Source organism: Macaca thibetana, chromosome 5 (genome assembly GCF_024542745.1).
Source record: "Macaca thibetana thibetana isolate TM-01 chromosome 5, ASM2454274v1, whole genome shotgun sequence".
Classification (NCBI taxonomy): domain Eukaryota; kingdom Metazoa; phylum Chordata; class Mammalia; order Primates; family Cercopithecidae; genus Macaca; species Macaca thibetana.
This window is the reverse complement of record NC_065582.1, coordinates 117842806-117867466: the sequence shown is the minus strand read 5'-3', so window position 1 is coordinate 117867466 and position 24661 is coordinate 117842806. Positions and strand designations below refer to the sequence as shown.

Below are 24661 nucleotides of genomic sequence, written 5' to 3'. Positions count from 1 at the left end.
GAAAATATGTTGAAAAATTTGCAAGACACGGTGCTACATTTAGGTGCTGTAAAAACTTACGTGAGAGTGCATTTTCTCAATATTTTGTGAACAAAGCATCCCTTGACATTTTTGGCTTTACACTTTCACTAGTTGAAGGCATGGTAAAATAAGGTGCTAGAAGCGTTATCACTTAAACTTTAAAAGTCATTTAATTTAATTCAATTTTCTGCTTTTCGAAAGTACAAATTCACAAGAAACTGGATTTATTAAACTCATTTGACAGTGGATGCTTCTTGTTTTCTTGAAGAATTTAAATGCTCACGCCTGTAATCCTAGCACTTTGGGAAGCCGAGGTGGGCGGAACACGAGGTCAGGAGATCCAGACCATCCTGGCTAACACGGTGAAACCCTGTCTGTACTAAAAATACATAAAAATTAGCCGGGCATGGTGGCGGGCGCCTGTAGTCCCAGCTACTCTGGAGGCTGAGGCAGGAGAATGGCGTGAACCCGGGAGGCGGACCTTGCAGTGAGCCAAGATCGCGCCACTGCACTCCAGCCTGGGCAACAGAGCGAGACTCTATCTCAAGAACAAACAAACAAACAAACAAAAACATACGAAACAAAACAAAACAAAAAACTATTGAAAAGTAGCATTTGTTCGTAAGATCAAAATGACACAATAAAACAAGCATTGATAGTATGTTTGTGTCAAGATGAACTTTCATTTAGATAGATACCTTTTATTTGTCTATGAAGTAGAAGAAATAAAGGTTTAAGAGTAGAGAAGGCATAATGCTTAATTCAAACATAGCTTATTCTAACTTTTCCTAATCTTTTAGTGTGTTCTTTCCAAGTCTGTTCATTTTGACAGCAGAAATACTTCTTTCCAATTCTCAAATCTTTATCTAATTAAAATTTTTGATGAAGTGGGAAATATGTAACCAAATACTTAAAATGTTTTGCACATAGACAAGTTTACATTTTTATATATACCCTTATACACACTATTATTGAAGTACTGTTTCTGAACTAATTCACATTTATTTGTTTGGGATAGAAGAACTGCTTAGCATCTTAAGTAAAATAAAAATGTAAATGTATCTAAAACAACTTAGTACTGTAGAGGAATCAATGATTAAGAGGAAATCAATTCTGCTTTGAAAGATACCTGAGTTATATTATTTATGATAATTATTTATATTATACAAATTGTTCCTAGAAACCTTTGAAGAATTTCTGAAATTGTGTGGCATTTATTTCAGTGGAGGTTCAATTAGATAAACAAAAAGTCATATTGTGATTTATGAGAGTCTATAGTCAAAAAGCCATGTGTAAGTTCATTCTAGGCCAAAATGAGCTTCATGTTTAGCTACTATATGTCAAGCACATCCTCATTGTCGAGATGGAGACATACAACATCACATCACTGCAGAATGTCTTCCCATACTTTTCTGTACCCTTGGCATTCAGACTTGTAAAACTGACTTCGTTCAGCTTAACTATTTCATCTTAGGAGGCCAAATTATTTGTCCGTGAATAGTTTAGAAATGCATAACAGTCAAATAAATGTACTTCATTTGAGCATGACAAACTTTCTGTCCTAGATTATTTGGTGAATTTGTTCTATCTATATATATATTTTTCAACATGTTTTAAAATTTTCTAACTTTGCTGGTAATTAAGTATAGAAGTTATCATTTTAAAAATAAAACAGGAAGTGATATCTGGTACATAATACTTTTTACCAAATTTAAAAGTATTTTGCCATTTTTGAAATGCTAAATGAGGTAATAATCTCTCTGAATTATGGGAAGGAAATTAGTATTAGAATTAATCATTGATACTATGTGATAAAACCCTTCTATAAAAGATATAGACTTAGCAATATAAAAAGTGAAAGTAATATAATCCTAATCAATTTCTAATACTTTACACAACTTTATTTTATTTACAATTTTATGTATATGTACAAACACTACAATTTATATTATATATATACACATTACAATATATGAATATATCTGTTACTGATGGTCCACAATTTGGTTAAAAATATATATATTTAATACACATATATTTCATATATATTAATTTAATATATTTATTATATTTATATATTAATATAAATAATACATAATATATAAATGTAATATATAAATATTGACATATTTAAATATATATTTAATTTATATATATGTATCACACACATGAATGCTGTAATTGTCTTGAATGACTTTTTAAAATATCTATGTTAATATTAAACACCATTAAACAATTAGTGCATTTCTAAATATGTGACAGATAATGTATAAGTGATTGCCACACAACTCAGTTATTTAATGGCACAATGGCAATAAAAATGTCTTAATTATATTTGTATATTCCATACAAATATACAAAGTACAAATTACAGTTCATGGCAGGAATTCTGATTTATTACATATTGTAGATGAATGAATATGTACCAAATTTATTTTATGTTTCATTTATAAATATTATATCATCTTTGAATTTCTGCCAATATTTGGTGAGCATAAATTAAAAATACATGACAGAGAGAGATTTAATATATTTATCAATAGTATTCCTGTCCTTTTCTTATGCAATATTCTAATGTTAGTATTAGCCTTATTGTTTTCAATTATTTAAACTTATATTCTAGTTAGCCAGTTAGCGCTAGATTCTCAAGTAAGATCTGTTTCTTGTTGCCATTTGATATTACTCAAGAGATGTTGCCGAATTTTAGAGCTCCTACTTTAAATTTATTTTAATTGTATCAATGTTTTAATACAATACCGGTTTTCATACTGAGAAGACATTTTAAAAAAATAATTTAAAATTGTCTTTTAGATTCAGGGGTTACATGCACAGGTTTGTTACATGGGTATATTACGTGATGGTGAGATTTGGGATACCATGATCCCATCACTCAGGTAGTGAATATAGTACCCAACAGTTAGTTTTTCATCCCTGACTCAATTTCCTTCCTCCTTCTCCCCTCTAGTAGTGCCTAGGGTCTGTTGTTGCCATCTTTATGTTCATGAGTACACAAAGTTTAGCTCCCACTTTTAAGTGAGAATATGTGGTATTTGGTTTTCTGTTCTTGCATTAGTTCACTTAAGATAATAGCTTCCAGTTGCATCCATGTTGCTGCAAAGGACATGATTTTGTTCTTTTTTATGGTTGTGTAGTATTCCATGGTATATTTGTATATCTTCTTTATCCAGTCCACCATTGATGGGAAACTAGGCTGATTCATGCCTTTGCTATTTAATACCGCACCTTGGCTATTGATTAGTACTGCACTGATCATATGAGCTCATACATTATTTTGTCAGAATGACTTATTTTCTTTTGGATATACCCAGTAATAGAATTACTAGGTCAAGTAGTAGTTCTGTTTTCAGTTATTTGAGAAATCTCCAAACTGCTTTCCATAGTGCTGAACTAATTACATTCCAACCAACAGTGTATAAGCGTTCCCTTTTCTCCACAGCCTCACCATCATCTGTTGTTTTCTGACTTTTAAATAATCTCCATTATGACTATTGTGAGATGGTGCCTCATTGTGGTTTTGATTTGCATCTCTCTGATGATTGGTGAGGTAAAATATTTTTTTTTCATGTTTATTGACTGTATCTTTTCTTTTGAGAAGTGTCTATCCTTGTATTTTGCCTGCTTTTTAATGGGGTTATTATTATTATGTTTTTGCTTATTTAATTGTTTAAGTTCCTTAGGGAGTCTGGATATTACATCTTTGTCAGATGCCTAGTTTGCAATTTTTTTTTTCATTCTGCAGGTTGTCTGTTTACTCTGTTAATAATAGTTTTTCTTGCTGTGCAGAAGCTCTTTAGTTTACTTAGATCTTGCTTTTTATTTTTGTTTTTGTTACAATTGCTTGTAAAGACTTAGTCATACATTCTTTTTTTCAAGGTCAGTGTCTAGAAAGGTGTTTCCTAAGGTTTTCTTCAAGGATTTTTATAGTTTCAGACGTGAAATTTAAGTCTTTAATTCATCTTGAGTTAATTTTTGTACATAGTAAAATGTAGGGGTCTAGTTTCATTCTTCTGCATATAGCTAGCCAGCTATCCCAGCACCATTTATTGAATGGGAAGTTTTTCCCCTATTTCATATTTTTGTTGACTTTGTAAAAGATCAGAAGGCTGTAGATGTGCAGTTTTATTTCTGGATTCTCTGTTATGTTCCATTCATTTATGAGTCTGTTTTTGTACCAGTAACCTGCTGTTTCTCTTATTGGAACCTTATACTGTATTTTGAAGTTGGGTAATCTAATGCCTCTTGCTTTGTTCCTTTTGGTTCAAGATTACTTCTGCTATTTGGGTTCATTTTGTTTCCATATGAATTTTGTAATAGTTTTGTCTAATCTGTACATTGGTTTGGGCAGCATGGCATTTTAATGATATTGATTCCTCCGATCCATAAGTGTGGAAGGTTTTTCCATTTGTTTGTGTCATCTATGATTTCTTTCAGTAGTGTTTTGTAGTTATTGCATATGTCTTTCACCTCCTTGGTTCAACGTATTCCTAGGTATTGTATTCTTTTCATGACTATTGTGAATGGGGCTTTCTTGATTTGGCGCTGAGCTTGAATATTACGGGTGTATAGAAATGCTATTGATTTTTATACATTGATTTTGCATCCTGACGGTTTACTGATGTCATTTATCAGATCCAGGAGCCTTTTGGTGAAGTTTCTAGGGTTTTCAAAGTACAGAATCACATTGTCAGTGAAGAGAAGTAGTTTGACTTCTTTTCCTATTTGGATGCCTTTTATTTGTTTCTCTTGCCTAATTGCTCTGGCTACACTTCCAATGTGTTAAATACGAAGATAAAATGCTGTCACTGTTAAATTTTGGTGTAATAATATTTGTATGATTTAAAATATTATGTTTTGAGTTTTAATTTCCTTGTAGCATTTTGTGTTATGCTGTTTTTCTTAGTAAACACATATTTTAAACCCACACTAAACTATCTTCTGAGTACCTTATTTTGAAAAATGTATTAAATAAATATAATTCACTTAGCTTAGCTTATATCCTCTGATAATTCACATATGATAGAGCTATGAAAATAAATCTTGTTCCTAGTGATTTTCTGTGTTTCTCAATAAAACACTTAGATAAGGCCAGCAATGCTTTTGAAAGTTAATTATATCTTGAACACTGCAAACAACGCTAGCCTGTGCATTTTTAACTCAATTTCCTTTATATATATAGTATGCATATATACACACACATATATGGCTGTTTATTTTAATTCTAATGGAGAGAAGTATAGTATTTTAAAGTATTAAAACATTAATTATTATATGTATTAATATTTTTTTAAAATTTTCTGGGTGGGCCGTATTTCTGGAGTATTGACTTTGAATTATGAAGTGAATATACTTAGTTATCCCAAGGTTAATAGGTCTTTAAGGGTAAAATATATTGGAGACATTAAAAGTAATTTTATTTAAAATATTATGAAAAATCAATACAATTTTCCAGTTTAATTTTTTTTGGTAATTTTGAGGACCTTTAAACAATTTCTCATAAGATTGTACAGCAAATTTCTAAATAGGTGCTAAATAGATGGCTCAAAGGCTTAAAGGATAAGTAGGGAAAGAACATGTATTCCTGCAGATTAGCATATATACTATGGAAATGGTTGCATTTTAAAAATGAGCCTTCAAGCATGGTTAGAAATAATTATTAAACATGATTTTCTGTCCCCCAGGAGGTTGCCACAATAGTCTCATAAAACATGTCAACATGGGGTGCATTATTTTGTCTTCTACTCTTTGCTCAACTTAAATGACTGGCACAGTGTTTTCTAAATGATATTTAGGTAATGTATAGTCATCGTATGAAACAACTTTGCTTCGGAAATTTCATTTGTGTTTAATAAACCATATTGGGTTGGTATTTAAATAAATTTTACTACTTATCTAGATAATTATTTCTTAAATATTGTCATGATTAAAATGTAAAATGTCAATTTTGCCTCCATCGTTTGTTTATTATTATTATTTTTTATTCCACCCATGAAATACACTGTAGCTTCATGGGTGTGAAGAACATTTTTTTTTCCTTACACAGTCTAAACATGTTTTGTCACAGTTCTTGACAGAACGTGTGCACTCAAAAATCAAATTATATCTTCAGTGTCTTCCAAATGCTTTCAGATTACATTCAAATCTCTTATTGTGGACTACAAGCTTTTTCAAAAAGAAGGCTGAGGCAGGAGAATGGCGTGAACCCGGGAGGCGGAGCTTGCAGTGAGCTGAGATCCGGCCACTGTACTCCAGCCTGGGCAACAGAGCCAGACTCCATCTCAAAAAAAAAAAAAAAAAAAAAAAAAAAAAAAGATTATACATGTATTTATTTACGTGTCTTGTCTATTGGCCCAGAATGCTTTTCCTGCAGTGTTCAGAGGCAGAGAAGAAGAGTTTCTCAAATACAGGAAATAAGTAGACTGGTATGGATGGAGACAATGAGTATGGTGGGAGACTGTCTTTAAAGAGTTTTTAAATATTACTTGGAAACTTGTAGACTATCCTATCATTTTCTACTGAAAATATCTGGAGTTTCCTAAAAGGGGACATGTCAAATATTGCTGAGAAGTGAGTATGGCAAGAAAGTAACTGCAATCTTAACAAAAGTAGTTTTCATTGAGAGGTGCCAATGGAGTGGAGTGAGTCATCCTGTGATTTAGAATGAGAAATGACAGATGTATGTATGGACAATAATTTAAGAAATCATATCCTGAAAGTGGAACAAAATGGGAAAATTGGTATCATGTGAGGTTGATAGTTTTGTTGTTTGTTTTGTTCTGCTTTGTTTTTGAGCATCTCAAAAGAATTGTAGCTACTCGGAAGCTTCATCTCAAAGAGCAGAGTGGGAGTTCCTAATTCAAATACAGATATTTTCATTTGATATGAACACGGATACATTTTATTTTATTTTGATAGAAATAAATGTAGAGAAGATGGGTATCATGACATATAGGTTTGGAGATTTGGTGGTAGGAGAATGAGTAAGTTTCTTTCTGACAACTTTTATTTTCTCAAGACAAATGACTACATCAGCAGATAGTAACAGAAACAGAGCTCATAAGGAGTTTGAAGTAAGAGGAGACGTTACAAGAAAATCCTGTTGATGCTGGAAATGAAGTTAACTAAGGGAATAACATAACTTTGTCTAGAAGGGTTCTATGACCCCTTGGAATTTAGGGTCACTATTTGAAGGTGATAAATAATTACAGTTTATGATATTTTTCTTGGATAATATTGAACCACACATTTTTTTTTCTCTCTCTAAAAATCTATTTGCATTACTTCAACCACCTCAAATTAAATAATGCCTTAGATATTACTCATTATCTTCTCCAACACATTTCATGTCCTGTTCTCTGAGAAAATGGTACCAGTATTTTCTGTGAAGTTTAAGTCAAATGCCTTACAGTCACTCTTACAATTTTCCGCTAAGTCATCTAACCCATTAAATACATCATGAAATCTAGTTGATTTTACCCCATTCTCATTTATTGAATTCACCCTGTTTTATTGATCAATACTGGAACCACTCTGGTTAAGTGATATTGTCTCTTTCTGGACCAATGCAATAGAAACAAAAGAGCTATTTGCCTCTGTTCTTGCTTTTTTTACCCAGGCTGCTGTGTAATGATCTCATAAACACTACTTTGATCTCATTATTCCCTGGCTTAATAACTTTGCAGTTACTCTGAATATATACAATTTTCATTTGTCAGTTAAACCTTAATAAAGCTGGGGTGAGGGGAATTTTCCAATAACCTCCCTTTGCCTATAAAACAAAGTACCAAATATCTAATAAAGTATATAAGGTTTTTGTGTCCTGGTGCCCTCTGTCCTGTATAAACTTGACTCTTCCACTTTATTCCGACTATCTTCCTGATCAATTCTTTAGTATCTTCCATTTCCCTATTTGTTCTCCACCAGATGTAGTCCTTTGCAAGGATTTCTCCCTTTAATGTACTGATACACTCTAACTCAAATTAAATAATTTTCATAATCATTCAAATATAAGCAGAAACTCAGCTTCCTGAGGGAAGTCTCTATAAATAATCCAGATTAAATTGGGTATCTATGTTTACTGCTATAGCTCTTTTATCTTTTCCTAGTGTAGTAATATTTATAATATTTATGGAATACTTTTAAGATTCATAAAGGCAAGGCCATGTCTATCTCATTTACCTCTGAAGCCAGTCCAAGTAGAGTTACTGGCCCACTATACCTGTCGAAAACATCTTATTGAACTGAACAGAAAGATACATTTATCTACTTTTTACTTTGATTTTTATTACTTTATATTTCCAAAGCTCCCTTGGGGGTTTGAACAGCAGTGTTATATGTGATATAATATAAAGTGTTTACGTTAAGAGACATTCATTAAAAAGAAGAGAAATGACTTTTGTTTCATGAATGGTAAATGAATTCCAAATACTTAGAACATATGAATTGACACTTCATGTCTTTGAAGCAAATAGTGTTTAAAGTGAGAATGGTTTTACTAAAAGGATAAAAGAAGAAAAATTGAATAACTTAGCTAAGTATGGTATAGGCTGCTACAGCAATCCTATTATAAGAAAAATAATATTTTAAATCTTCTCCTAATCATTTACTACAAGAATGTCCCTAATACTATCAAAAAGCTCTTCTTATCTTTCAAATACCTTCACATTCTCTCAGAATTTATAAGAGCATTAAGGCTTTACTATCACTATAATTAGATCTACTGAAAAGAGTATCTTCTCAATTTTGCCAGTTTCTGATTATTCATGGTGATGGCAGAGAGCCTTAGCATGGATTACTAAAACATGAAATCATTTATAGCATATGAAAGTTGGTCCCAATTCATTATATCTATCAGAAATTTCTACTGAAATACAAGTTCACCTTTGAGCTTCAGCAAATGTATACGCTACTTCAGTATATGTAGTGAGCTTTGAAAACAGAAAAACATAGTTGATTAACTTTATGTAAAGTAAGCTACACAAAGCATTCAGACCATCAGTTTGGTAGTCTTCAAGTGACCCATACTGAGCAATTAGCATATTAAAGTTTGGCTTTTTACCCATTGAGAAATAAGAATAATATGAACATGTAGAAAATCCACAGAATAAAAAGATTTACTGCACATTTACCCGATGATAAGCTTAGAAATGCTCACAGAAATATCAGAAAACACTTTCTTTATGCGATTTTAAATAGTTCAGTTATAACATTTATGCCACTCCATTCATTCATTCACACACTTCATAGAACTCTTTGAACGCTTTTTGTGGTCAAACACTGGAGAAAGTAAGTGCAAAAGTGAGTAAGACATAATGTTTGTGCTTAAGAAATCATTATAATTTGTATAGTAAATAAGCCTGTCTGATATTAGAATGGATAAATGTTGAATCAGTAGGTGTCTCAAAGAAAAGTTCTAAAAAGAAGTAAATGTAAAAAAAAAAAGTCAAAAATTTGACTCCCCTGAAATCAAAATAATATAGTTGATATATCAGGTCATCTATGCATTTTCCCCAATCTAACAGAATTTATGAGGCATTTAGCACATACTAATTAATTTATTATTCAATAACATAATGTTGCGTGCCTACTTTGTATCACACCATTTTAGCAGTACCTGGAATAATATTTACTTCTTCAACATAGTTGTAGTAATGATAGAGTCAGTAAAAATCATACACAAAGCACTGTTTTAAATACATATAAGTATTTGCCTTTTATCAATATAATTCCTTATAAGCTCCTGTAGCATAAAAATCATTACAAGTATGTACATTCCATAAAAGTTTAAGTACTTTAAATAAATGTTTGATTATTTGAATGAATGGCCTGGTATTTACTATCCAGAAGCTTATGAAAAATTCTTGAAATTGATGCAAAGATTGTGTTATCTGTAATCTGCGTATGCTAGTCAAAATAATGACATTATTCACAAAACAAACACTGCATCTGTTCCAGGCAAAAGCTTAGTCTCTTATTTCTTTTGACAGTGTGCAGACCTGGGTTCTTCAAAGCCTCACCTCACATCCAGAGCTGCGGCAAATGTCCACCTCACAGTTATACCCATGAGGAAGCTTCAACCTCTTGTGTCTGTGAAAAGGATTATTTCAGGAGAGAGTCTGATCCACCCACAATGGCATGCACAAGTAAGGAAACCCATGGATATTTAGTGATGCTAACTTTCACCAGTTTTGAGGAAACAGCACGATGGAGCCTGTTATATTCTAGCAACATTTCCCCCTAAAACAGGCATAATGTTTAATCTTCTCTATACAGTTTTCATCAATTTTCAATCTCCTTGAATAAGAACTGAAAAGTTTGATTCTCTTTTATCACTCATTGTTAGAAGCATCCATTTTCCCTAACTTCAAATTCAACAGCTGAGACACAGATATAGAATTTTTTCTTTCATTTTGTGGCTTATTTCAGTGTTCATGCTAGCTAAACATAACAACATAACTTTGATAATCTACTTCCCAGTTTACATTAAAATTTCTTCTTCCTTCATCCTTCCCTCCTTCTTCTTCTTCTTCTTTTTCCTCTTCTCCCCTCCTCTCCTCCTCCTCCTCCTCCTTCTTCTCCTCCTCCTCCTCCTCCTTCTCCTTCTTCTTCTTCTTCTTCTTCTTCTTCTTCTTCTTCTTCTTCTTCTTCTTCTTCTTCTTCTTCTTCTTCTTCTTCTTCTTCTCCTCCTCCTCCTCCTCCTCCTCCTCCTCTTCCTCCTCCTCCTCTTCCCCCTCCTCCTCCTCCTCCTCTCTTCTTCTTCTTCTTCTTCTTCTTCTTCTTCTTCTTCTTCTTCTTCTTCTTCTTCTTCTTCTTCTTCCTTCCTCCTTCCTCCTTCCTCTTCTTCCTCTGCCAGTTTTCTCATCACAAAATTATGTAGCTAATGGAGCCTTCACCAACTTGTTCTAAACTGCCCCAATAAGTCACTGAGAAAGTAATTTATGAAAGAACACAGGAAATATTTCAAAGCATAGAGAACTGGGAGTGGCAAATCAGATTTAGATCAGAGTCATATATACACCAATTTTTTTTGCTAGGGTTCTCAAGCAATGGTCATGTTTCTTGTCAGTGAGTGTCCTTAACTATTATTTAATATATTTGGTGATCTTAAGTAGAGTAGATGAATAGTAAACATTTAATTCCAACATTTGCAGTAGATGTAGCCACATCTTTCAACATTTTTTGTTTTCTATATATTTGGTTTTCCATATATTTCTGAGAATATAACACATTTACACATTTACTTGCTTGATGACAGTACTTCAGTTTTTCCACAAGCAAAGTCTCTGTAGGGAATCAAGCAAAAACAGAAAATTAAAGAGAAGGAGAGTGAATCCCTCCCTCCTCATATCGTTTAATTTCCATGAACTGCCTGGATTTACTATTTTAGGTTCCAGGAAGTTGTAGCTGCTTTCAAAGGTGTTCACAAAAGTTTGAAATGTTAGTATCCATCTCTAAATTTAAAGAAGCAGTGCAGATTTTTTATGTTATCAAATAATCACAAATTGAAATTTTATCTGAATTTCGTGGTGTCTAAATTTCATGTCGTCATTGAAACACATTTTTGGATTTCCTTAAATCATTGCTAGTAATTAGCTTTACATTCTGAAGACCATTCTTTTTATCCTAAGGTTGATGATTTTACAGGTTAGATGATTACTAGTGAAAAGTAATTTCCTCTTCAAATGAATAAATACCATTTTTATATATGTGCTTTTGTAAGGATACATATGAATGGAGAAGATATAAGCTATGATTGAATGTGATGCATTTTGGTTGCAGTGGAGATTTAAATAATTATTTTGCTTATGAGACCAAATGAATGCCCAAATAAGGAAAATGTTGTCTAGACAACAGAGTGGTAAATTAAAGAGAAAAACCATGTTTTGAATTGTCTTTCAAATTTTATTAATTTTCTAATTAGTATTTTATTTAAGTGGCCTACCCTTGATCTTTCCATTTTTTAGCATAAATGTGAACCTCCCTTTTCTGTAAATTTGTTAGGTTTGGAAATGGGGTTGGGGTATGAGGGGGGAAACTGCTTTGGTGGCAAGGACTGCTTAGCACTCTTTTAGGACCAAAGCCCACAGTCAGGCTTCATATTTCTCAGTTTCCGGGTGTGTGAATTTCTAATACTGTGTTGTCAAATGAGCACTAATTTGTATTCATTTCTAAAAAAAAAAAAAAAAAAAAAGGACTCATGTACAAGATCTTTATAATACATAGTCTATGAGTGTGTGTGTATGTTTTTAGTTGCATTCATAATACCACAATTACTGCATACGATTTCCTTATCACTTGATAGATGTTCAGATGAAGATCTTGAGCTTCAGTTTGCCTTTGGCTCTTTGGAATTGAATTTATATCTCCAACTTCAATTTTTTTAAGTAGAATATACAAAGTTTTAAAATCTATACAATAACATTTTATAAGCCTACAGAAAAAAATCAAACGAAAGTAAAGCCAAAAATTCTGATGAATCTGCTTAAATTAAGGGTTCGTCTCAGTTCTACTTTGGTTCACACATCATATCTATGATTAGGGCAGTGGAATGTTATCACATGTTTTTTGTAGGTGCATGTTAGTTTGAGCTTCCACTATTTACCTCTACTTTAGGGTCTCACTTGAGTTTGAGTTTCCTTTCGACTTTAAAGTTGTTTGTGCCCCCATCCTAGCTGTTAGTAGAAGAGTCAGAAGAAAAGGAGGATTCAGCTGCTGATTCATTTTTATAGATTTAGAGGAAACGTGTTAAATGCAAGGATTTTTCAGTTGATAGAAATTAAAAAAAAAACACACACACAGAAGTTAGACATTGTTCTAACTTAGAGATATTTCTCAGAGGTTAATCCTGTAATTTTTTATCTTAAATTTCATTTTGTGTATAACTTTGTACTATTAAATAAGCTAAAGTGTGTAGTAAACAAGAACACGTGTATTTCCAGAAATACCATTTAACCCAGCAATCCCCTTACTGGGTATATACCCAAAGGATTATAAATCATTCTACTATAAAGACACATGCACAAGTATGTGTATTGCAGCACTGTTTACAATAGTAAAGCAAAGCAAATACAATCCAAATGCCCATCAATGATAGACTGGATATTTCCATCTTAAGAAATTATTTCAACTTAAAGGGTACTGTTTTATATTAAAGTATATGAGACGACAGGTATGACAAAATTCATAGGATTCAACCTTAAATATGGTCAAGGTAGGGTTTTTTTTTTTTTTTTTTTTCCCAAAGATGTCAAGTTTTTAGTTAAGGGATTCTTTCATTTCAATGACATTTTGGCCTGGTGCGGTGGCTCACGCCTGTAATCCCTGCACTGTGGGAGGCCCAGGCAGGTGGATCACTTGAGGCCAGGAGTTAGAGACCAGCCTGGCCAACATGGTGAAATCCCATCTCTATTAAAAATACAAAAATTAACCAGGCATGGTGGGGTGCCCCTGTAATCCCAGCTACTCAGGAGGCTGAGGCAGGAGAGTCATTTGAACCCAGGAGGTGGAGGTTGCAATGAGCCAAGATCACTCCACTGCACTTCAGCTTGGGCGACAGAGAGAGACTCTGCCTCTAAATAAATAAATAATTAATTAAATGACATTCTATCCAGCTAAATCTTAAATACCAGTTAGCTTTGTATCACTTTTAAAACAATCCCTCAAAAGTCATGACTTAATAAATGTTAGTTAAAAATGGTTAATTTTGATATTTAGAACAGACAATGCATATTAAGATAACAGATCATCCTAAGTAGCTTAATTTATGCTTATGAACCATTCAACTACCACCATACTCCATTTTTTTCTCTGTATAAGGAGAGGTGTCTAAATTGCCTCTGGAACAAACATAAATGTATTTTCTCTTTGAGATTATCCAATAATATAACATTAACAGCTGATTGAAGTTTTAACTAAGTATCTAAACATTGACTATAGTGTTAGAAATTACCTAATTAATTTTTGATCTCTCTATTATGCTAATCAAGTTCAGGAATAATTAAAATAATATACAAATAAGATATGTTTACCCTTAATATATGAAATTTGTAAAGCAATTCTGATCATGGATTTCATTACTCATATTTTAGTGGAAATATTCCATCTTATTGAAATAAGAGGATTCTGAACATAAAATATATTTTAAAAGCTACACCCAGTTTCCATTAAGCTATATACAAAAAATAAAGTGTACAAGAAATACTTCATGAAGTTAGGAAAGTTTCACTCCTAATATCTGTTAGTAGCTAACGTGCTATGAGTCTATGAAAATATTTGTGTTAAATGTATTTCTTTTCTAATTTTGGTAGGTTATTGGAAGTTGAAATTTGTTCTATTGATCCTTCAAAACCTGAACACTTTTATTCATCCTATTGTAGTCCTTTTGAGGGTTATTTTTAAAGTAAATTTTATATTTTCAATTAAGTAAAATAACTTGCAGAACTGTAATACAAAAACAACATCAAAGTAAAATATGTTTCATTGCAAATTATAATTTTGAACATTTACTTAAATTCTAATGCCTTTTTGATATACAGTAGGGGGTTTCAAATTCTGTTGGTGATTTAGCAAGTAGATATGCAATCTATTTTGAAGCAAGCTAAGGTTTTGTTTTGTTTTTTTCCTTACAAAATTTGTAGTCAGGAGCTACGCTGAAAATTCTGTATTTTCCTATGCTTATTTCTAAGTAGATACTTCGTGTTTACTTTGTAGGTTGCAAGGGTTAGCATCAATGAGGAAACATTCAGTTCAATACCCAAGAAACTCACCAGTTTTTAAATATATAATTTTATCTAATAGTAGTTGTGCATACATCATTTTACTCCATAATTGATTACATATACATGAAGCAACACATTCTTCTTTTACTGAACTACCGTTATAACAATGCCAAAATAAGTCATTTCCATAGGGAATAAAACCCACTATTGTTCCTACAAAATTGTGAAAACAAAACTAAAAATTACGACTTAAAGGATTTATTGCAAATCTATTTTTTCCTTCAGACCAGGAATTGGTGTGGTAAATAATGCCTAATTAATATCATCTTAAAATATGTTTTTCTTACTTTACTTTGCAAACCAGGACCCCCCTCCGCTCCTCGGAATGCCATCTCAAATATTAATGAAACTAGTGTCTTTCTGGAATGGATTCCGCCTGCTGACACTGGTGGAAGGAAAGATGTGTCATATTATATTGCATGCAAGAAGTGCAACTCCCATGCAGGTGTGTGTGAGGAGTGTGGCGGTCATGTCAGGTACCTTCCCCGGCAAAGCGGCCTGAAAAACACCTCTGTCATGATGGTGGATCTACTCGCTCACACAAACTATACCTTTGAGATTGAGGCAGTGAATGGAGTGTCCGACTTGAGTCCAGGAGCCCGGCAGTATGTGTCTGTAAATGTAACCACAAATCAAGCAGGTAAGTGCCATGCCCAACCAAGTTGTGTATGTTAGGCCTAGTTCTGTCAATTATTTCCATAGCTGAGGGCCAAGTTGACTGAAATCTGTATGAGAACTTTCCATTAACCGGAAGGTCAGGACTTAAAGTATAACACATCAAAAATGCTTTTGCAGTTTTAAACAAATAAAAGCTAAAGATTTGTTAGAAATCCCATTTACAGAAAAAAAAAAAAAAAAACATTTTTAAATTGAATTTTTTCATTAGAAATACATTTCTGTATCAAATCCATTTGGAGCAAAATTTATCTCATATAATTTCATAGCAGTCATTTTTATAGCTCAAATCTGTTTTTTTTTGTTTCCTTGAATTTTTAAAAACTCATTAATTTAGCATCTGATCAGGCAGGTTTTATTTGCTTGTTTATTTGCTTGCTTGGCAACACAGATGAATTTTCCTTGCAGATCATAAATCTTTTCATATTATTTCAACTATTGTAGCAAAAATGCCTGCAATGAAATTTTCTTTGCTAAATTCATTTATCAAAATTAGAATAACTATGAACTATTATGCAACCACCTGAAAACACTTCTATATTCCATATGGAAATTTTGGAATGAGTAGGAAGTAATTATTAGGGAGTAGGGAATACAGTCCTGTTTGAGCTACTGATTTCCCTATATTTTACCCTCAAATGTTCACTTTTAAGCAAATTAACATGGAAGACTTCTTTCCTAGCAAGATAAAAACCAAAGATAAACTACAGCTAATTTAATAATTCAACCCACCTTGTGGCAAGAGTCCTTTTAAACCTAAGAGTAATTTGTAGCATGTTTTGTCCGTCAACGGGTATCTGGGAGGGGAAGAAAAAGGCATTAAAAGCCAAAATTTGTACCTTTCCTTTATCAATTGGCTGCAACTCTCAGTCCAAAGTGTAGTAACCTCGTCATCTCCTTAGAACTTCAGGTGGGCTTTGGTCAGTGAGCACATCCTTGCCACCAGTACTCACAAAGAAATAGGACATGCTTGTCTGAATGAAATCAGGCTGACTTTATATAATATTAGTATAAGTTTGTAGGTCGTGGAATGCTAACCTTAATGAGGGAATGCTGTTGGTTACAAAGTCTCAGCAAAAATAATTAATTTGAATTGTTGGATACCTCAAGTAAATCAAATGGTTATATTCTAAAACTAAGAAAATGCATGCAGCTGAGTTCATAGTTGCTACTGATTAATAAAGCTGAGGGAAACATTCAAAATTAGCCCGGATTGTGTGAAGCATGTGATTAATGTAATAGGAATTATTCTATACTCTGCATGTTCTTAGCCACATTGAATACTTGTCTACAGTGTTTTTTTTTTTTTTCATTAGAAAATATAACGCACACATATAAGCCACTTTCCCCAGTGAATCGTTTATATTTTTTACCATTTACTACCTAACCTAAGGTGAAACTAATAGAAGTGCTAAAGAGCTGGACAGGAATAGTGAAAATCAATTTTTCCCTCAGCATAGGCTCAGCTGCAGGCAATGCTAGCATGTGTTGACTTTTCATCACCGTATCTAGACATCAGGAGTGTTCAGTAAATGCAAACTCTCTTCCCATTTTAGAAAAAATATTGGCTTGAAACCTTTGACTTTAGCTTTCTTATGCAACATCTTTCAACTTTACTTGATTCTATGTACGAATCTTCCACCAACATATTGTAAGCATATTGAACAATCACTAAGAGTTGTGTCCCTTCAGAAGAATGTTTTCCCGCTTGTATACCCTTAACTTCCTTGAAAGGTATTCTTTTGATAAACTAGATAGAGGAAATAACTGTTGATTTTTTAATGAGGTACTCAACAAATATTTGCTATAGTTGTCTTCAACTTGCTGGACTCTTCAGCCTCCAAAGTATATTATTTGAAACTTCAATACCTTAAATACCAAAAAAGATCAATTTTTATCCAGGTGTTCAATTCATAGGTGTCTTGTAAAACACATTTTTATATTCAGAGCAGACAATTTTCTTGACTTTTGGTTGCTATTCATTCGCGTTCTCACAGTATACTCTAACATTATGAAAACCTACCCAAAACATCAAAATAAGATTCTTCTCAGTATCAGCATTCTAGAACCACTAAGTCTCACTTTATACAAAAATTATGAAAACTTCTAATTGTAACCACCCAATGGATTCTTCTTGCCCACTCCCCAGAGAGAGTCAGTTGATCAAGACGGGTAAATTGCAACAGAAAAAGAGTTTAATACACGTAGAGCCAGCTAAGCAGGAAACCAGAGTTTTATTATTACTCGTATCAGCTCCCCCAAAAGTCAGAAGCTAGAGTTTTTTAAAGATATTTTGGTGGGCAGGGGTCTAGGGAATGGGGAATGCTCATTTGTTGGGTCAGGGATGAAATCAGAAGAAGCTGAATCTGTCCTCCTGCAGATTCAGTTCCTGGGTGACGGCTACAAGACCAAATGAGCCAGTTTAAGTTTTCTGTATGATGCCAACTGATCCATCAGAATGCTACAAGGTCTGAAAAATATCTTGAACACCAATCAAAGGTCTTAAAATAGCAATGTTAGCCATGGGAGCCACTGGGGAGGTTAGGAATCCTGTGGATTCTGACTGCATGACACCTGAGCCATACTTTTTAATTTTGTGGCTAATTTGTTAGTTTTTCAAAGGTTATCTGGTCCCTAAGCAAGGAGAGGATTTGTTTCAGAGAGGAGTTATTATCACTTTTGTTTAAAAGCTAAATCATAAACTAAATTCCCCCCAAAGTTATTTTGGTCTATCCCCAGGAATGAAAGAGGGCAGCCTGGAGGTTAAAGGAAAGATGGAGTCAATTAAGTAAGATGTCTTTAACTGTCATAATTTTCTCACTGTTTGTATTAGTCTTCTTCCACTGCTATAAATACCTGAGACTGGGTAATTTATGAAGAAAAGAGGTTTAATTGGCTCATGGTTCTGCAGACTGTACAAGAAGCACAGCAGCTTCTGTCTCTTGTGAGGCACCAGGAGGCTTCCAATTATAGCAGAAAGCAAAGGAGTGAGTCATCTCACATGGCGAGAGCAGGAGTACAAGAGAGGGGGAAGGTGCTGCACACTTTAAACAACCAGACCTCTTGAAAACCTACTCTCTATCATGAGAAAGCACCAAGGATATGATGCTAAACCATTCATAAGAAACTGCCCCCATGATCCAATCACCTCCCAGGAGGCCCCACCTCCAACACCGGGAATTACATTGAACATGAGATTTGGGCAGGGACACAGGCCCAAGTCATATAACTGTTATCATCTCTGCAAAGTGATTTCAGAATAACTCCTAAAATGTCTTAAGCTTAATGCTACCACGGCAAAACACTTTTCAAGTACCCAAATTGCAGAAAGTGGATTGTAGTAGGTTTTAATGCCTAAATATCTTTTAAGAATTAAATTGAATAAAGTTATCTTCACCATATGTGGTTGTTATGTAAAACTTCCTTAAGCAGATTTTAAATTTAGTTTTGAGATTCTCTAAAGATTGTTTTCAGAGAAATATGTTTCTTTCTTAAATAATTTATTTCAAATTTATAATTAGCCTCAACAGTTGTGTTGGTATTTTCTGATTGATTTTGTAGGGGCACAAGAAATGCATCCCTTTTGCCCTTTCTGTAAGTTTGCTGAGATGACTGAAAATAGACAGCTTAATAGGGAAAAACATCCATAATAAACTCATTAAATGCACACAGATGTGGTATCCCACAAATATAAGACTCAAAGAATGGCCAGATGGTTGACGCTTAAATACCTTCTTCATATAGGGAGGGGAATAGCGGGGGGTATAAATGCGGAAATGAACCATCTCAATGAACTATGACCTGGGACAAATTTTCTCTGACTTCTGGGGGAACCAGTAATGAGAAGATGAGGGGAGGAACTTCAAACTTCACTGTGAACAAAGATTTTCTTATTATGCAAATAGTCTCCCAGGTAATCTCTGGGAGGTGTCCTTAGAATAATAAACAAAAGTCTGTCTGGGCATGGTGATGACTTTTAGTCTCTTCTCTTTTCTTTTCTGGTGGTTAATGTTTCCTGATTATTTGATGAGATTTCCAGGAAGGATGCTTTAAGACAATCACATTTTTTTTGAAATGGAGTTTCCCTTAGTCAAATAAGGAAATTTCAGTGAGTCCCTCCCTGCAATTGTGAGATGTAGGGGACAGGGAAGAAATGAGAGGTTATAAAGTTTTTGCTTCTGAGGTAACACCTAAGGCCTTCCGATTTCTTTTAATTCAAAGTGCTCATCATACCAAAGCACAATTCTTTGTGATATTTCTCTCTGCACTCCAGCAATATATTTCTGTGCATGTAATAGCAATCAATGTCCAGATTCAAAATTGGATTAAAAAGGTATAAGGAAAAATAGTGTATGTTCAAGTTGAAAATTTTGCATTAGGCTGATAGTCCATAGAAGTGATTAAATGATTTATAAATGTATACATAGTATTTAAATATTTTCCAAACAATTATATCATTATGGAGTCTAGGAACTTGCTTTTAGGGGAAGCTATCTGGATTAAAACAATACTTTTTTGCATGTAATAATCAAGCTACAAAATGTAAAGGAAAAGCCAAATACTAGAATTGGTTCAAATTTACAATTCTTGTAAAATGTGGTTATAATAATTTTATTGACCAGAAAGAATTACAAAATTGTGAGAATTTTCCTGGTAAAGAAAAATAAGCAAATGTAAAGGGGGAGAAAAGCAAGAAAATAGTAGATGTTACATAATATAAAGAAATAGTGGCTATGATGAAGGGAAAAATGATAAGAAAATAAAATGTGAATATGTTAGTTATATAAAGAAATCTTTAATCAAATACAAAGGGAATCAAATATAAATAGCAGAAAAAAAATTCGAGGATAAAATAGTGGATATGCAAGTAGTGGATATACAAATTAGAGGATAAAACAGTGGATATGTATAGTGTTCATTATTAAGCTACTAATCTTATAAAATGAATAAAATTATTGAGTTCCTCAAGTTTTTTAATGAGTATTTCATATATAATACATTCTTACACAAAATTGATTTACACAAGATAATCTTTCTTTGCCAAATAATATTTAGATTTATTTACATAACAACACTTCTCTTGTTCTGTTCTATTCTTTTAGGACTTCCGAAATGTATCTATCCATACAGATAGATAAGACACATATCAACACATAGAGTAAAATTTTAAAATTCTGTTAAAAGCAGTTACTTTGGAAGTTTCTTTATCTTTTTGCAAAATAGTGTGTATTTATGTTTTTCTATAAATATATTTGTTTTTATTTTAAAATAATTTTACACTAGGCATTTCTAAGCTTAAGCTTAAAGCTCTTTTAATATATATACATGTATATTTTGTCCCAACATAAAATAAGCTCATTCTAACCACAAAGCCAAAATTACAAATAATTTACATGCCAAGGTACAGAATTCTAATTCTTGACCGAAGCAGACAAATTTTAATTGGTTTGAATGTAGGCTCAGACTCTTGGAACCTTTTTCCAGAGGGCTATTTGACATGCTATGGATACCAAAATGCAGCAAACTTACACCTTACCTTGGAGGGCATGTTTCAAGCTCTCCCAGACTATCAGAAATATCACCAAGGTAGGTGTTACCTATATTTTCATGGGTTTTATTTCTTGGTTCTTTCACAAATGTCTGGAGGACATTATAATCCCAGTTCACTGTGTCTTTTCAATTTGATGCCATCCTTGTAGTTGATGAGCATGGTGTCTCATAAAATGTTGAAATGATCAGTGTTCCCAAAGACTTAATCTGGCTGTAAAACCGGAAATTTCAGAGAATATTAGAACAATATGGTGAAAGCATACTGTTGTTTATGCAAAAAAGCAGCAAACACTTGTTGGCAATCTCTGTTTACTGAGACGTGAACTTCTAAAAAGAGAAAAAATGGTCAGCTGTTAGACTATTATTATAATATTGAGTGCCAGGGTCTTTGTTGATTTTCTTTAGTGGAGAAACCACATTGCCTGTACTTGAACCACCACCTAATTAAAGGTATTTTTGTTTTACAAGATTAATTTGTCTTCCATGTAGACTGAATAAGTAAGTTAAATCTGCCCATGTTTTCAAAAGCGCCAGCCTTTTTTCTTCCTTGTTCTTTATGATGGCTCTAGTTGAAACATTCTCCCAGGGATCTATGTTTACTGTTTTTGTAGGACAGAGTTGCTTAGCGATCTTTAGTTTGGCCATTAGTAGAGTTTGACAGCAGCTTTGACTTTAGGGGCTACTGCGATAAAAAGACATTTCTTCCAGTTACAGTGTAAATCTTCCAAATACACACCAAAGATCTGGTAAAACAATCAAAAGCTGAAATGGAAGTATTACTGTATCAACTGTAAAATGAACCCAAGACAAAATCCCATTCATCACATGACCCTAATAACCTCTACTTACGCAAATTTTTTTTAGTGATAATCTGAATCCACCAAGATCAATGTTAGCTTGAAGGCAGTATTCAATCATCTGTGAAAGGACTGGGCATTTGCACCCACCTCCTTTCCTCCCTAATGTATTTAGAAATGGTAGGAGATGTCTTTCAGGAAAGCTAGAAGGAAGATGTGCAATACTAACATATGATGCTATTGCAGAGTCCTTCTTCAAGAGTAACTGCATTTTCTCTTCACTTAAGTGGCCATGGGGTAAGTAAACTAATTCAAGTGTGAAAACCATTGACAGATCATGACTAATTAGGTCACTAAATTTATATTTTACTTCCCAGACCTTGATGTCATTGCCAAGGATCAGATGACTCATTAATTTGGTGTCTGCATGCTACAGTACTGTATTTTTTACCATTCATATCCTGCTACCTATTATGAGATCCATGTCCACCCTCATTCCAGTGGTAAGGTACTCCTAAACCCTAAAGAAATGAAATCATTTGAGTGTAGCTTCAATGTCTGTGTTCCCCAGTATAGAAAACATAAATTATAGAGGTTTTTTGTTTTTCTTTTTTCTTTTTTTTTTTTTTTTAAGATAACATTGTTGTGCTCATCATTCTTTTTTATTGTTATGGTGAAGAAAGTATCTTCTGAGCTCTTTCTGAAAATTTAATCAGTGGGTGATTTCACAGGTTTTTGTTCTGTTTTGTTTTGCGCTCTCATCGCCCAGGCTAGAGTGCGATGGCACAATTTTGGCTCACTGCAACCTCCGCCACCTAGGTTCAAGCACTTCTCCTGCCTCAGCCTCCTGAGTAGGTGGGATTGTAAGTGCCCACCACCACACCCAGCTAATATTTGTATTTTTAATAGAGACAGGGTTTCTTCATTTTGGCCAGGCTGGTCTCGAACTCCTGACCTCAGGTGATCCACCTGCCTTGTCCTCCCAAAGTGCTGGGATTACAAGCATGAGCCACCACATCCAGCCCATTTAACAGGCTTTGAACAATAAATCCACCTTAACTTTCATAGTTCAGTAGGTCATTGAATTCCTTGTACATTAAAAGGAGGAACTGCAAGTATCTGAAATTTATTTAACTTAGCCTGTTTTTCAGTCCAGATTTTGGTCAACTAATTGAAGAAGCATTTAGCACCTAAACCAGCTACCAGAAGTAGCACATTGAATCTAGCATCTCTAATCAGATATTTATACCAGCTAGAATTAAAATTCTTTTTTGGTTCTATATCAGGAACACGTAAAATCCATTTTCACACATATTCCCCCATGCATTTTCAAATTTAGCTATAAAATCTTGCAAGTCTCATATTCAAGAAGCTTCCAGTCCTCAGCATTAACCAGATAATTGGCTCCCAAGAGGATACTGGAATTTTGAGTTCAAATGGAATAATAGATTTGGTCAGAAAGAATATTTCTTTCCTCCATCAGTTAACCACCTTAAATAAGGTATGGACTTGATATTGAAGAAATGAAGGAGCAGCTTCCTCAGTCATGTGTTGGACAGCTGAATCTGCTAGCAAGAAGGACTCAATAAGTTTTAGCAGAAGAGAAAATTTTCAGTCACCTGAATCCTCCTATTTATCCAAATATTCCAATGCTCATGATTTAACTTTTTTCCTCAGTCAATGGTCTAATTTTCTCAAAAGGCAAAACAATAAAGTAAATCACCTTTGTAATTCAGGAATTCACGGAAAAAGACTTGAGTTTTGATGTATAGCTATGTCATCCTTTCCACTATAAGAGACAAGAGGTGCCCTGATCATTTCAATGTGATTTAAACTAAGAATTTAATCTTGGAGATGGTTATTTTATTTCTTTAAACTCAAGATGGTTATTTTATTTCTTTAAACTATGAAGTGCATTTAGACACAGCCGACCTTTGTTGAATTTCTTAAATTTCTCATGACTTTATGGTGGAATCTGAACCACCAAAAGTATAATCTTCAATATTATTTTAGGTGAGCACAAGCAATGAGTTGCATGCCCCTATATGCCAGAAGTTGTCAGATTTCCATTCTTTAACACTGAATGGATCCTTGTTACACTGAAACACAGCAGTTTGATCACTGGTCCTATATTCCCATTTCCTTAATAGACTTACCTACAACACTCCTCTTCTGGGAATTTTTATTATTATTTTTTATTATTATTAATGTTTATATTCTTAGTTGCAAACAAAATATTCTCTGGTTAGTTGAAACAGAAAAGAGCATTAATAAAGGATATGAAGTGGCTCATAGACTCATTGAGAATAGATTCAAAGATTAGAATATAAATTTAGAGGAACAATGCCTGAAACTATCACAGATCTGGCCTGATGAAGCTGAACATTGCGTGGCAGCTGTTGAGCAATGGATGGCAAGATTTTGATTTTATTGCAATTGCTATTGCCACAAGTAGCATTGCTGCTTCTGTATCTCAAACTTCAAAACTAAAGAGAAAGCATCAATATTTCTACCAGCAACATCTTCATGTTTTTTCTTTCACTTTCATCAGCAGAAAGCCAAAAAAGAGAACTTCATGAAGAACACGGTTTCTTAATTTGCCTATTTGAATCAAGATCTTGCCTGGGCCAGTTGGTTTGATGTATCTGAAGCCATACACCTTTATCCAAGGAGAAAGAGAAACTGGGTTTTTTGAATTCTGATATTTGTGTTGGAAAGACAGGCTTCACTACCAGAGCTTTTAAAAATATAAATTGCCATTGGAAAGATAATGCATTCTAATGAATTTGGCAAATTTCACTGTATATTTATTCAAATTTTAAT

General features: G+C 33.4%; 1 protein-coding gene across 7 annotated transcripts in view; it reads left to right on the top strand.

Annotated features, from left to right (window-relative positions):
- Nucleotides 1-24661, top strand: part of EPHA5 (EPH receptor A5) — a 349515-nt gene that overhangs the window by 163872 nt on the left and 160982 nt on the right. For 4 of the 7 annotated variants that reach the window (XM_050792668.1, XM_050792666.1, XM_050792667.1 and 1 more), the window contains exons 4-5: nucleotides 10026-10181; nucleotides 15121-15456. The exons of 1 other annotated variant lie outside the window; for it this stretch is intronic. In XM_050792668.1, the coding sequence (XP_050648625.1) occupies nucleotides 10026-10181; nucleotides 15121-15456 (492 nt within the window). The remainder of the gene's footprint in view (nucleotides 1-10025; nucleotides 10182-15120; nucleotides 15457-24661) is intronic. 2 more of the 7 variants (XM_050792669.1, XM_050792670.1) reach the window with 1 other exon arrangement.